The 14,033-nt window shown below is 34.5% G+C and overlaps 1 protein-coding gene and 1 pseudogene across 1 annotated transcript; one reads left to right on the top strand and one right to left on the bottom strand.

Annotated features, from left to right (window-relative positions):
• Nucleotides 1–336: 336 nt before the first annotated feature.
• On the bottom strand, nucleotides 337–1,372 carry LOC110795061 (protein MITOFERRINLIKE 1, chloroplastic-like; annotated as a pseudogene).
• A 5,980-nt stretch (nucleotides 1,373–7,352) lies between these two features.
• Nucleotides 7,353–12,908, top strand: LOC110795034 (uncharacterized). Its single transcript, XM_022000005.2, has 3 exons — nucleotides 7,353–7,667; nucleotides 7,797–7,886; nucleotides 12,641–12,908. The coding sequence occupies exons 1-3, from the start codon at nucleotides 7,446–7,448 to the stop codon at nucleotides 12,716–12,718; spliced, it is 390 nt and encodes a 129-aa protein (XP_021855697.1). The 5' UTR covers nucleotides 7,353–7,445; the 3' UTR covers nucleotides 12,719–12,908.
• Nucleotides 12,909–14,033: the final 1,125 nt, after the last annotated feature.

Here is a 14,033-nt window from a genome sequence, read left to right as displayed (position 1 = left end):
CTAAGGGACTTGTTATAACTCAAAACCGATCTCTTAGGTAATACTTGTAAAGAAACCCACCGGCGTAGATAATGGCTAGACTAGAATAAAATTCTTTACTAAAATTAAGAGACCAGTCATTTAAAACACTTGGTCTACTAAATAAACTGTTAACTTTTGGGCTTATTTTCTTCTTCATTGCTTTTCGGAAAAATTACTTTTAATAATCCAACCTTTAAGCCATTTGCCAAAATTAATCCAACCTTTTGATTATTTTTTATTAATCCAAGCTTTGTACGCCTCTAACTTTTATTGATCCAAAAAACTGGAACCGCCTAAACCGGTTAAAAACTTTCGTTACATAATCGCAAGCGCAGTCTCAAATGCAAAATAACCAATAGCAGAAAAGCAAGCACTATGAGCAACTCTAGGCCCCATACCCCTAGTAAAACCAACCAAACCTTCCTCCATCCGAATCTGCTTAACAGTGGCATTAACCCCACCAACTGTTGCAGCAGCAAGCTTATTCACAGCCTCACCATGAACCTGAGTCATCAACCTAGTCTTGACAACATCCAACGGAGTCGTCAACGAAGCTGAAATCACCCCGGCCAACGCCCCACAACATACACTCTCCAATGGTGTCTTTTTCCCCTTCTCTGTCTTCCTCAAAACCGCGTCTTTAAGCCACTCAAACGAGGCGTAACTCAAAACCCCATAAGGCAAATTCCTCAACAATGTAGCTGAGTATCCAGCATACAACCCCAAAACCCCATCCTTCTCCAAAATCTCAACAACCACCTCCCACGACCGCCCTTTCGCACCAGCCTGCATCCTTTGAGTAATCAATTCTTTCGGCACCATTATAGCAGAAGACACAATATTCCCAATTAATTAACCAGCAGTAGGTGGAATTAACACGGGATAAATAACCTCAATTTTTGACAAAAACAATTTTTCAAATTCACAAGAGCAAAATAAACATCTTTTGAAAAAGTGGACCCAAAAAATGCAGCTGAAACCCCACTATAAAACCCGAGTAGAAGGTCTTAACAATGGTGTCCAGGGTATTCGCATAAATTTGAGATTTGGGTACAATGGAAAGGGAGGTTGAGAGGAGATGGGGGAGAAAGACATTATTCTTGTTGTTGTTGTTGATGGCGGATTTGGGGGATTTAGGGGGGATGAGGACAGCGTTTAAGTGGGAGGAAAAGGTGGGGAAATCGAGATCGGAGGTTGAATTGAGGGGTGATAATGGTGGTAACTGTAAGAGTGGTATGGATGAAGAAAAAGATGATGAAGGGGTTGAAGGAGATGGGCAGGGGAAATAAGGGGAAAGAGATAACAATAAATGGGACCCACATAGGTTTTTAACGGTGCAATGCCACGTCATTGTTTATGACCGACTAAATCTTGCTGGTAACCGGCCTGTAAGGTGCAACAAAAATTAAAGGGGTATAAAGCTTGGATTAATTAAAAATAATAAAAGGTTGGATTAATTTTGGCAAATGGCTTAAAGGTTGGATTATTAAAGGTAATTTTTCCTTGTTTTTCTTCGTCTTATTCTCTGCATGAGAGTTCTTTTTACCCATTTTTGCTGGGTTTTATTTTAAAATTCTCATCATAATTGTTGTGATTTTTTTTTTTAAAGTTTCGGGTTAATATATAATAGTAGATAATGTGATATGGATTTTAAAAGGGTCTAGATTTCTTCATTAATCATCCCATTCGAATAATTATAACAAAAAAATTGGCTCGTAAAGGGCTTTTTATTTTAAAAGATAAGATCGACCGAAAGAAAATCGTAGATTTCAAATTCTACTACAAAGAAAATCGGGTACCCAAATGGGCGATCGTGAAGGTCTTTAGATGGGAATAAGTGATGACATTAAAGAACTTTGCTCTTATCAAAATTGAAACAGTGAAGTTGGAGTTGTGCTCCATTATGCTTAAAATTAATTGTGTTGATTATGCAACTTGCGTTAATTCTCTTTTTTTTTGGGGCGGATGAGCCACGGGCGGGGATGAGAATCGATCCCAGGATCACCTGGAATCGGGATGGAAGCCCTAACCAACTGAGCTATCCATCACTCTATGCGTTAATTCTCTAAATGTATGTTTTACATATCTTGGTAATTATTGTAGAGTTTGTATGGGTTATTAATATTATTATTAACTAGATTTTAGCCCGTGCGATGCACGGATTCTATTAAATTGTTATGTTTAAATAAAACTCCTATGTATATACATATTTTATATTCTTTGTGTTAGATTAGATTAGTTTTTTATTTTGCATTGAATTTCATTTTAGATTTTTTTTTATAATTATGAGAGTGTTTGTTTTTGGATGAAATTGTATGTGCTTAATATTAAATTAATAAAAATATATACTTGACACTTAATTATTTATCTACGTGGCACTCGACTTTTTTAATTCAAAATTAATTTTTAAATCTTATTTTTCATTGGCCGAAACCATTAGTTTTCCTATGTGGCGCTCTAATATTGGATTAATGTTTGATTTTAAATTGAATTTTATTTATTTTATTTTAAATTAGTGTTTGATTTTGGATGAATTTTATTTTAGATTTATTTTTTAATTATCAGAGTGTTTGATTTTAGATGGAGTTATATATTTTAGTAATTAATTCATTAAAATATGTACGTGGCACCTTATTAATTATCTAGTGCCAATCGATTTTTTTTAATTCAAAAATAAATTAGAAATCTTATTTTTCATTGGCCGAAACCATTAGTAATCCTACGTGATGCTCTAATAATTCAGCAAATATGCCTATTGGATTAATGTTTGATTTTAAATTTAATTTAATTTATTTTATTTTAGATTAGTGTTTGATTTTGGATGAATTTTATTTTAGATTTATTTATTAATTATTATAGTGTTTGATTTTAGACGGAGTTGTATATATTAGTAATTAATTAATTAAAATATATATGTGGCACCTAATTAATTATCTACGTGGCAATCGATTTTTTTAATTCAAAAATAAATTAGTAATCTTATTTTTCATTGGCCGAAACCATTAGTAATCCTATGTGGCGCTCTAATAATTCAGCAAATATGCCTCCTTTATACATATATATTAGATTATAATGATACTGGCATTTTGACTCGTGCAATGCACGAGAACTTTGTGTAAAGTGTTACAAGAACGTACATTGCTCGATATATAATAACTTTAAGGCCTTGTTCTCTCCAATTTATAGGACCTTATTTTCAGGTCTTATAAGTTCAGATAAGTTCAGATAAGTTCCAATAAGTTCAACAAGTTTCAATAAGGTCCTTTAAGTTCCAATAAGTTCCTTTAAGTTCCAATACGATCCTATAAGTTTCAATAAGGTCCTATAAGGTCGTATAAGTTTCTATAAGTTCTTAAATAAAATATGTAATATTATGATTATTTGCGTTGTTATATTAAATACATCATATTTATGTTATTATATTAAAATTCGTTGTGATCACTAATTGAATTTTATAATTATCAATTATTTGTAAGTATTAATTAATAATATGTTATTATTAATTATTATCAATATAATTTTAAGGGATAAAGTTACTTTTAATTATTACGTGTACATCACACATGACTTGACGATCTTTTTGGTGAGACATACAACAAATACCATGTACGTAGTAGTAATCACAACGTTTTGCAACATTGCCTGTAATATTTAGATCGAGGTAACATATTTTGTTTCTTAATAATAATGATAGTTATATATCTTATCAATTGATTGCTCCAATCATCAGCGTATAAATTTTGGATAATTCTTTTCAATATTCTAATGGTTAAAAGTTTAGTAATAATATAATAAACTTTAAATAAAGTCTAATAAGGTTTAATAAGATCTTATAAGGTCCTGTTAGATCTTATAAGGTCCAATAAGTCCAATAAGGTCCTATAAGTTCCAATAAGTTCCAATAAGATCCTATAAGTTAAATAAGTTCAGATAAGTTCCTATAAGTTCAGATAAGTTCTCATAAGTTCAGATAAGTTTAGGCCTTATAATTTGAAGAGAACAAGACCTAAGTATTATGAAATTTTAAATTATTTACATGCAATTGAAGTTTTTTGCCTAGTATAAAATATAAATATATAAATAAAATATAACCACAGTATGTATACGTTAAAGTTATTACTAATTAAATCAATCTAACAACGTTTCGAGAAAACAATCAACAATGGTGATAATGTAACGTAACATATAATATAATGGTAATAGCAAAACAAACGATTATTAAAATTTATAATTGACGAAATTCGAAACTTAGTCATAATAAAAGATAAGAGATACATAAATTGAGATATACATTGCCTCAGAAAATGCATGTTGATATAAAGTTGATTGAAAATACCATAGTCTATGATTTTGTTGAGATATCATTATAAATAATAACGTAGCAGTATAAATATGTTGTCACGTACTCATATAGTAATATGTTAGAGTTGTCCTTTAAAATTTGTGTAAGGGCTTCATATGAGCTTTATTTTTAAATTTAGCATAGGGCCATCAACTCGTCGAAGACGAGCCTGAAGTGGATAAAGATAATAACACTGGTTGCACCATGCACTACGTATCGTATACGATAATACAGGGTATGATTAATATAAATGTATTATACGTAGTACGAGTAGCTGTAGTAATTTTCATGTTATTTTTATATCGAGCTATAATACTACCCCTCCGTATTTATTCAAGAGATACACTTGGTCGGGCACGGATATTAAGAAAAAGAATTGAATGAAATGAAGTAATAAAACAAGTGGGGTTGGGTAGATATTTTAATAAGTAAAATAAGTGGGGACCATGTCATTGTAGGGGATGGTGGTGGGGTGTAAATAGATTATTTAATTAGATGGTGGGGTTGATAAGTTACCAAAAATAGCAAGTGTATCTCTTAAATAAATACGGCCGGAAAAGGCAAGTGTATCTCTTAAAAAAATACAGAGGGAGTATATATATATATATATATATATATATATATATATATATATATATATATATATATATATATATATATTGCGTGCATCACAGTAATTCATAAAATCACAAACTTTCCAGAAAGGTCGATCTACGATAATACATTGTGTGGCGGGCTAAAAGAGGAAGGTTATCCACACATGTTATGTTCTTTTAGTTACTCTTATTAATGTTATTAGTTTTCTTTATTATAGTTATAAGTTACCTTATTTTTGAGGCTATTAGCTCAAATGATAAAGCAATGTATAATATTGTACATGGTGTGGGTTCAAGCCCCATATAACCTACTACCTATATTACACTTGTGTATTGGTATATTCTCATTGTTGATGCTATATTGGTCATAGTTATAACTTGTAACAAACATATCATTCTTGATTAGGGTCACTTCATTATTTATTGTTAGGGTCACATTTTTCATTGGTTAGGTCACATTTATCCTTGAGTAAGATTACTTCAGTACTCGAATAAGGTCACTTATATCTTTGGTCGGGTTCACTTTTATCTTTAGTTTTGGTCACTTTTTACCTTGAGCGAGTTTTATTTTTCACTTTTAACGTACTGGGTTGGATGTACAGTAAAATACCGTAGATCGGGGACACGCAAAAGTTTTTGTCATAAAATATACTCCGCTTAATACAAGTCCGTGTATCGGTCAAACGCACGGAAGTAAAAGTTCTAATCATAGAGAGGTACTGACTACTGAGCGATTGCATTATTGAAGATAAATAGATAAATGATTTATTCTTAAATCATGTACTAAAGTGGAGAAGATAAAGACCGGAACAATTGTCTTCTTCAGATAAAGTATGACTAATAAAATAATACAACACTTAATCATACAAAAAAGCAACATATATTTGGAGGGTTTTCTACCAAAATAAAAAGATGTTTGTCCTTATATCATACTTGTACATGATTTGCTCAATTACGAAAGTATCTCCAATTGGTAGCATGCATTGCGAAAATTTCTTATAGTTAATTAAATTGGAAAGGTACCTGAAAACATAATGAACCACCTGTTTCAGGAAACCAAGAACTAAAAACCTTTACAAAGAAAATAGAAAAAAAAAAAGAAGAAGAAAGAGATACAAATCTTCATAGGAAAGCTAATCAAAAGAAGCTTAAAGATAATGGCGGTCCAAGCAAAACGCCGACAACACGAGCAGGGGTGGAATTATAGGGGTTGACGTTTTGACAGGGTTCATGGTCTTCCCCATGATATGTTTAAAAATAAAATATGTATCATAAAAGCACATGTCTAATATAGCTCAAGTTGTTATTTTACCTTAAAAGTTAGATGTCCTTGGAGGTACTAGGTTTGAATTTTACAAAACCTAAATTGACGAATTAGTGTGTGTGTTTTTTTGAGTGGACATAAGGCAACTGAATTCAGAATTACAAGAAAGAGATTCCATATGAATTTAGAATTAACAGGAAAAAAAAATCAACAATTTTGGTCTTTACTCCATGGCTAAAACAAGAAACAATGAGACACCAATTGTTGAAAAAAGATATTTGCGACCTAGTCATGGTTGCAGCAGCCAATTCCTGGCGGCCTAGACATGGTTGCGGCCGCCAATTCCGCACGGCCCAATACTACAACAATAAAGAAAAACCTTCGACGACGAAAAGTGCACCATGGCCGACAACTACACCGTTGAAGCTAATGCCGTCGTCCACGATGAAGGGGAGTGCGTCACCTTGTCTGATCGGAACAAAGATGACGGTGGAGCAACGTGATGATGGTGGAGGTGATGAGTGAAGAAGACGGTGAAGGTGATGAGTGAAGAAGATGGTGGATGGGATGTCGTCGGAAAAAGTATGTGGATGTCGTCGGAAGATGGCCTTGGAGTGGCCTCTCGGAAACGGAAAGTTGAAGGGAGGTGGGGTAAATTATGAAAGGAGGCGGGGTAACTTATATAAGGGTAGAACCATATTTTCACCATAAATACGCAGACGTTTTAAGCGTATGCGGACGTCGAATACTTTTAGAAAGTGGAAATATGATTTTGTTAAAAGTTTATACTATGTATTTCGTTTCATGTATCATGTTGACTTTAATGTAATCAAATATAATAGTGTAAAAAGTTATTACCGGTAGTTTCATACTACCTTTGTTTCAAAAGATTTTTACACTTATTATTTGCACAAATTCCAATGCAATATTTGACCGCTAATATATCTAATCATGTACGATAACAAATTATAAAAAGTTGATATTTACAAAATACATTTTGAGACGAATCTAACAAGATATCTCGTGATAATTTTTGGTAGATATACTAGTAAAACTTTATACGGAGTAGTCAAAGTTAGATTATTAAATTCATTTCTCAAAGCCTAAAGAATTTAATGAAACGGAGGCGGTACAACCTAAACCTAAATAGGTAGAAAATTGTGCGAAGTAGGTAGACTTAGGCAGGCGGTGCCGAGAAGGCGGAGATAGAGATTGGATAAAGATGTTAGTGACAACAAGGACAATCGGAGGAATGCAATGGTCTGTGTCGTCACTAAGCAAGAGGCGGTTGTTGAGTTGTTCATCTTCAGCAGCAGTGAAATCCAGAAAGCTGATTCTTTATTCAAAACCGGGCTGCTGTTTGTGTGATGGCCTCAAAGAAAAGCTATCCGCCGCCTTTTCTCTGTCTTCACCTACGGATCCCCTCCACGAAGTCGACTTGCAGGTGATTTTCATTTCATTTGTTCATTTATGGCTTTCTCGTTCTATCACTTGCGTATTCTTCAATTGAATTGAATTGAATTGTAATCGAAATTGAATTGAATTGAACTTAATTTAATTCTACTTTTAATAGATAAGAGATATCACGACAAATCCAGATTGGGAGAGGGCTTACCAGTACGAGATTCCTGTTTTGGCTAAATTACTTACAGATGGTACCGAGGTCTGTTTTCTTTTTCAAGCTGCAATTTTATTAAACCCTAACTTTGACGAATTCACACCTAAATCCTGTGGAATTACTTTCAACTAATGACAATGATGTTACAAACTTGAATTTGCCTCCATTTTTCACTAAGAATTTGTTTAATTAAGTAATGCGATGTTCTGATTTCTGAGTAATGAGTTATCATGTTATATCAATCTTTAGTCTTTCTCTTTCCCTGTCTCCAGCATCACAATTTACTACCCCAACAGGCTCTTCCACCTTCCCCCTTGGTTCATTCCTTCCTTTAGCAGGCTGTCTTCACACTTCCTTTTTCAATTTCTGCACTTACCTAACTATCTCCATGGGATGTTCCACATCCCCCTCCTACTTCTTCTTATGTGCTCTCCTAGTAGCTGAAGTTGACATTACTTGCTTCCCTAGGCTTTGATTATTTGGTAAAAAACACTTGAGCTTCAGCATTTGAGAATCCTCGTTGCAATCTTGTACAACTCGAGCAGTTGGCACTATTTTACGAGTAGCTCATGGAGTGTGGTCCCTTCTGGACTTCGATTCTGACATAGGCATTCTAAAAAAATTCACGCCTTTATCTAAGATAATTTCATTCTTACCCCAAAGGAAACTGTAATAACAGGGTGCTGGTGGGCATTTTTTTTGGTTTAAGTAAGCTTAAGATGTATTGTAACCCCAAATACCAGATTTACAGCCTAATCATCTCAAATGGGAAAAACACCTAGTAAGCACTACAAGCACACCAATCAGACAACTACTTACAATATATTTATCTCTATTGCTATCTTTTGCGTCATGAGACTATGAATTCTATACACGTATCATCTATAATTTTCTTTACAGTTGTATCTTCACTTGGAACTTTAAAATTCTGAACAACATCATCTATTGCATTACAGATGTGATAAACAATAACTTAAAAACTTGTACTGCGTACCCCTCTTCTAAACTTATTTCCATTGTGCTTGTTCTTGATCTATCTAAAGATGCCATTGGATAGCAGTTAAAAAAAAAAGAGGTGTTTGAGGGTTTCAGGGCTGCCACCACGTATCATGCGTAAATTGTGAGACGTTCTTGTAAAGTAGTTCTTTTAGTAGTAGCCTAAACTGAAAAGCGGACCATGCTATGTGCTTATGCTTTGGGATAGCCAATCTTTGCCAAACCACCTTGTCCCAACCACTGTATAAAAAGGTGCGCCCGAGGCGCAAGGCGTTTGGTGCCAGCGCCTTTTGTAGTCTAGGTGAGACGATTTTGATAAGGCGCACAAAGGCGCACAAAGGTGTTTTCCGGTGAACACCAGTCCATTCTCCTTCTTCTTTGTCGTTCTCTTGCTCTGCTTTTTCCCTGAACTTTGAGCAAACCAGATTGAGTGTCCATAATTTTTGCAATAAATGCAGAAAAAATGACATTTTGGGCTAATACTGCTGCTTAGTTTTGCCCATCCACACAAATTCCGGGAATTTTTCTCCCATTTTCACTTGAACTAGCATCCTTGCATATATGACTCTGTCTCGTGATTGAGTTCTTATATATCAAGGTTTACTAGTTTACCAAGATTGTTACCAGCTGTTTCCAGAGTTGAATGGTCATGTAGTTCGATGGGAAGCTCTGGCAGCGTGAGCCAGATTGTTGCCGTGTCTATCTGGTCTTCCGATGGTTTGTGCAGGTGGAGTGGAAATCCGTCTACGAGCCATGGACCTTGACTGTAGGCTGAAGTCATTAGGATTGGCAAAGGTTATAAAAAAATACCCCTTACCCAGGAGTAGTAGTTCCCATGAACCCACATTCTTAAAGGTTCTCTTGGTCTTTTAGGAAGTGGAAGGAGAAGGATATCCCAACAACTTTCCCTATGAGTGATGCTCTTCATGGCTGACAAAGCTTTTTGCACTCTTCTTCATCAAGGGGGGATGAACAAATCCTTTGGTTGTGCTTCGATAAGGGGGGTGAGACGAAAGGAAGGTTATAGGATTGATGACCTTGATTTGTTTCTGTTTTTGGGATTGAAGAGGCTTTGAGACTCGAGTTTGCGGCGACGTTGACCGAGAAGATTTCCCTGGTTGGCGTCGTGGTGACTTAGGTAGAGATGTTTCTACTTTGCGGTCAGAAGAGGTAAGAGTCCTTCATATGCCAAAAACTCCCATGCCTTTCTTGGTAGGAAAATAAAACCAGCTGGCGATTCAATTTCCTACATGTTATGCGAACATGCACCTTAAGTCCCTTTTGCCGAGGCATAAAGCAAATAATAGAAAACCAATAAATGTACAAATTAAACGCTACCTAAGTTTTAAGATTAAATATTCCAGCATAATCCTCAATTTTATTTATTTGTATTTTTTTTTATAGTTGCATGACCGTCAATTAATTGCATGTAATGGCTCTAATTTCAACCATAGATCAAAACCCCAATTTAGAGACGAACTTCAGCTAGTAATTTAATCGATTCCTTTATTTTCATATAGGGTTTAGGGTTTATTTTCCTATATATATAGTGTCCTTTGTTCTTGATCTATACCACAATTAGGGTCATATTTGTAAGATAATGAGGAAATTGTGTTAAAAATTTGTCCTTAATAGTGTTCTCTAATCGAGTTTTAATTTGAATACGACTTGTGTGTTTCTCTTACAACTCATTAGGGACTTCTATTAATGACCTTATTCAGGAAATTCATACATCAATACCACATACAAGTATACAACGTTCATTGACTCGACCTCTAGAAGTTCTTCACGAGGAAGGGACCTTGTGCCGTTGTGCGCCTACTCACACTCTTCCCATAATCCCATTACTAGTCTTAGTTTTCTTGTCCTTAGCATCAATTGGACCTTCATTTAGAAGATATTTGGTGTGCAACCTATGTAATCCTCTCCCTCCTAGTTTCGTACTACTCTTAGGCCTTGTTCTCTTCAACTTGTAGAACTTTATTTAAATAAGTTTCAGGTCCTATAAATTCAGATAAGTTTCTATAAGTTAAATGGTCCGAGTGTTTTGACACCGGATCGTGCGGCGCGCTCTTGCCCATGGGGCGGCAAGGGCGCAAGCCTGGTGCGGAAAGTGAATCTCAAGGCTCGGGGCACGAGCGAGTGTTTGCTTCAGAATGGGCACTCTTGCCTATTGACGACAAGAGCGAGGGTCGAGGGTCGAACGGGACGCTTGTGTGCACAGCAGGCACCAGCGGGACCGTCGACGAGAATGTATCTGCTTTGAGGGGGATTTTGTTGGGTCTTAGAAAACTTAAAAACATGCGACAACACAATATCTATAAAGGCTAGCAACAACGCAAGTAATTAAGCAAAGACAACTTCTGGTGAGGGGTATTGGTTAAGATCTTATAAGTTAAATAAGGTCCTATAAGATCTTATAAGTTAAATAAGTTCCTATAAGTTCCAATAATTAATAAAATATGTAATATTATGATTATTTGCGTTGTTATATTAAATAAATCATATTTATATTTATATAATTATATTAAAATAATTTGTGGTTACTAGTTGACGATAATAATTATCAATGACACGTAATTATTAATTAATATGTTATTATTAATTACTATCAATATAATTATACGGGATAAAATTAATACACACTTTTAAAATTATGTGTACATCACAAATCAATGGACGAGTTTTTTGGTGAGGCGCAAATAATCACAATGTTACTCCTTACATCAAAGCATCAATTGAAAGTAATAACTTCCGACTTACATTTTTTCAGCGGGACATGTGACTTGTGAGATACTCGTAGGGAGTATCAAATAGTTGTTTTCCGTACGTGATAAAGTTCCATTACGGAATATAAATATTTTACAAACTGGTCGAATTTGTATTTGGATTTTATAAATTTTGAATAATTATGAAGGAGTAATAATTTATATTATAAATAATAACACAAAAGACATAAATTATTAATATAAGAACTAAATAATAATTACTTTATTAATTTATTAGTGTTTGCAATCAACTATTATCAATATTCTAATGGCTAAAAGTTTAGTAATAATCTAATAAACTTTAAATAAAGTCTTATAAGGTTCAATAAGGTCTAATAGGGTTCAGTAAGATCTTATAAGGTTCTATGAGGTCTAATAAGGTCCAATGAGATTCTATAAGGTCATATAAGTTAAGTCCAGTTCAGATAAGTTGAGTTCAGCTAAGTTCAGATAATTTCAGGTTGTATAAGTTGAAGAGAACACACCCTTTCTCTTATACACACTTAATTTTGTTAATTGTTATCATCACCTTGTTTGTTTGTTTGTTTGTTTGTTTGTTTGTTCTTCATAGCTTCTTACCTCCTTAGATGACTTTCATTTCAACCGTAGAATTGGTGGATTTTATTTTTACCTTTCACCTTCGGCTCTTCCGTTCTGTTGCCACTAATGAATTGACCTTTATTTCAACTTATCATCTATTCGGCTGGAGATCTTGGAAATCCTATAAATTTAAAAACTCTTGTATATTATTAGATTTGGTAGTTTGGAAAAGGAAAGCACTAATTGTTATTCCCTGAAAATCAGTAATGTGAAAATAGATGGATAACCACCTAAAATTTGGTTTATATTGCTCTTGGTTCTTTTGTAAGGTTTGTACTTTGTACCCCCAATAACATCTTTGACATTCTTTTTAAGGAGGAATCCCCTTTCTTCTTCTTCCGAGGCCTGTATCGTAGTATAGTACAAACAAATTTTCCTTCACATTAACATTAACATGTGTGTGATCGACTTCTAATAGTTCTGTTTCTTATGCAGGAAACACTACCTAGATTATCTCCCCGCCTCGGTGTTGAGGTCATTCGACAGAAATTAGTTGATGCTTTCAGATTGTAACAATGTTTAGGATGCTTGGCATTCGGAAGCTATAAAAAATACGAAGTATCATTTACTTCTGATTTTAACAAGTATCTTTTTGTTTACCTCAACTTGCATGCTATTATCCCGTTTGAATAGATTTTTGTGTGCATGCTTCTATTTTGTTTGTTTTTAAATCTATGCTATATTACTATATGGAATACTAGTATGATTATTCGTGTGGCACTGTTTTTACGTATATGTGGTTGTTTGTATACCTTTGATAAGTTGTATGAGTGTGCTACATTGCTCGTCCTGTCGATATAAAATGTTGTCTGTTTGGCAGCTTGTTTGGTAGCTTGGTATAAGCTCATCATTTTAATCTAGGTCATTTAAACACAACATAGTGGTCACTGGTCAATATAACCTAAGTTTTTGCACTATTTCTGTCTTCCATAGTTCCATGTGTAATGGAGACAAAATTTGGAGTGGCAATAGCACTTCCATCCAACTCTGGTAATTAATTTGTTGTTTTTGTTTGAGTAATGATTTTGGAGTTTGGTAGCTGAATGTGATAAAAGAAGATGACATGTACTATATATAAGTTTTTTTTTTTCTTCTGAAAATAGCGCAGCACTTCAGATGCCACACCTGGAAAAGTGAAGCCCCGTAACACCCACGCTATGGGACACAAATACAATTACTTAACCAAGCAACTCTAGCATTGGGTTTTTCACTGACTTCCCCGTGAAAAATGATTCAACAAATTATAAGAATCTAACTGCAGTTACAAGTTATAAAAACATAATGTATATATGAGCAACACTGCAGCAGTGTGAAGTGAGAGGGTACCTGGACTTCCAATACAGTAGATTTTGATGAATTGTTTACTGCTGCTTCAAGTTTTCTGAACTCAACTTCAACAGTCAACACCCTACAGAAGTGAAGGAGAACAATAATCAGCACCTGGGTTGACAATATGTATGCCATGGGAGTTGGAACTTGGAATGTTACCTCGATATGCTTCTTCTTGGCAACAGACTCTCAGTCTTTGGCAGCAATTCCAATTTGGCAATTTGCCAATTTGCCAATCAAGATTGAGCGTTGCAGTTGCAGATTTGTGATTATCCTCGACCCAGAAGCAGGCTACATAGCTACCAATTTCACGGGTTGTAAACGCTTACTGACCATGACTCACATTTTCTTTACGGTACAGATTGTTTCCAAAGGAAGATGTCACCTGAAATACTAACCAATTTATTAGTATCAAAATTCAATAACACAGTTTTCTAATTGACTAATTCATTCACCTAAAGCAAGCCAGACCATAGAATGATTGAAGAAGACAAAATCA

Source organism: Spinacia oleracea, chromosome 2 (genome assembly GCF_020520425.1).
Source record: "Spinacia oleracea cultivar Varoflay chromosome 2, BTI_SOV_V1, whole genome shotgun sequence".
Taxonomy (NCBI): domain Eukaryota; kingdom Viridiplantae; phylum Streptophyta; class Magnoliopsida; order Caryophyllales; family Amaranthaceae; genus Spinacia; species Spinacia oleracea.
The sequence above is the reverse complement of the archived record's forward strand: the minus strand, read 5'-3'. Positions and strand labels throughout refer to the sequence as shown.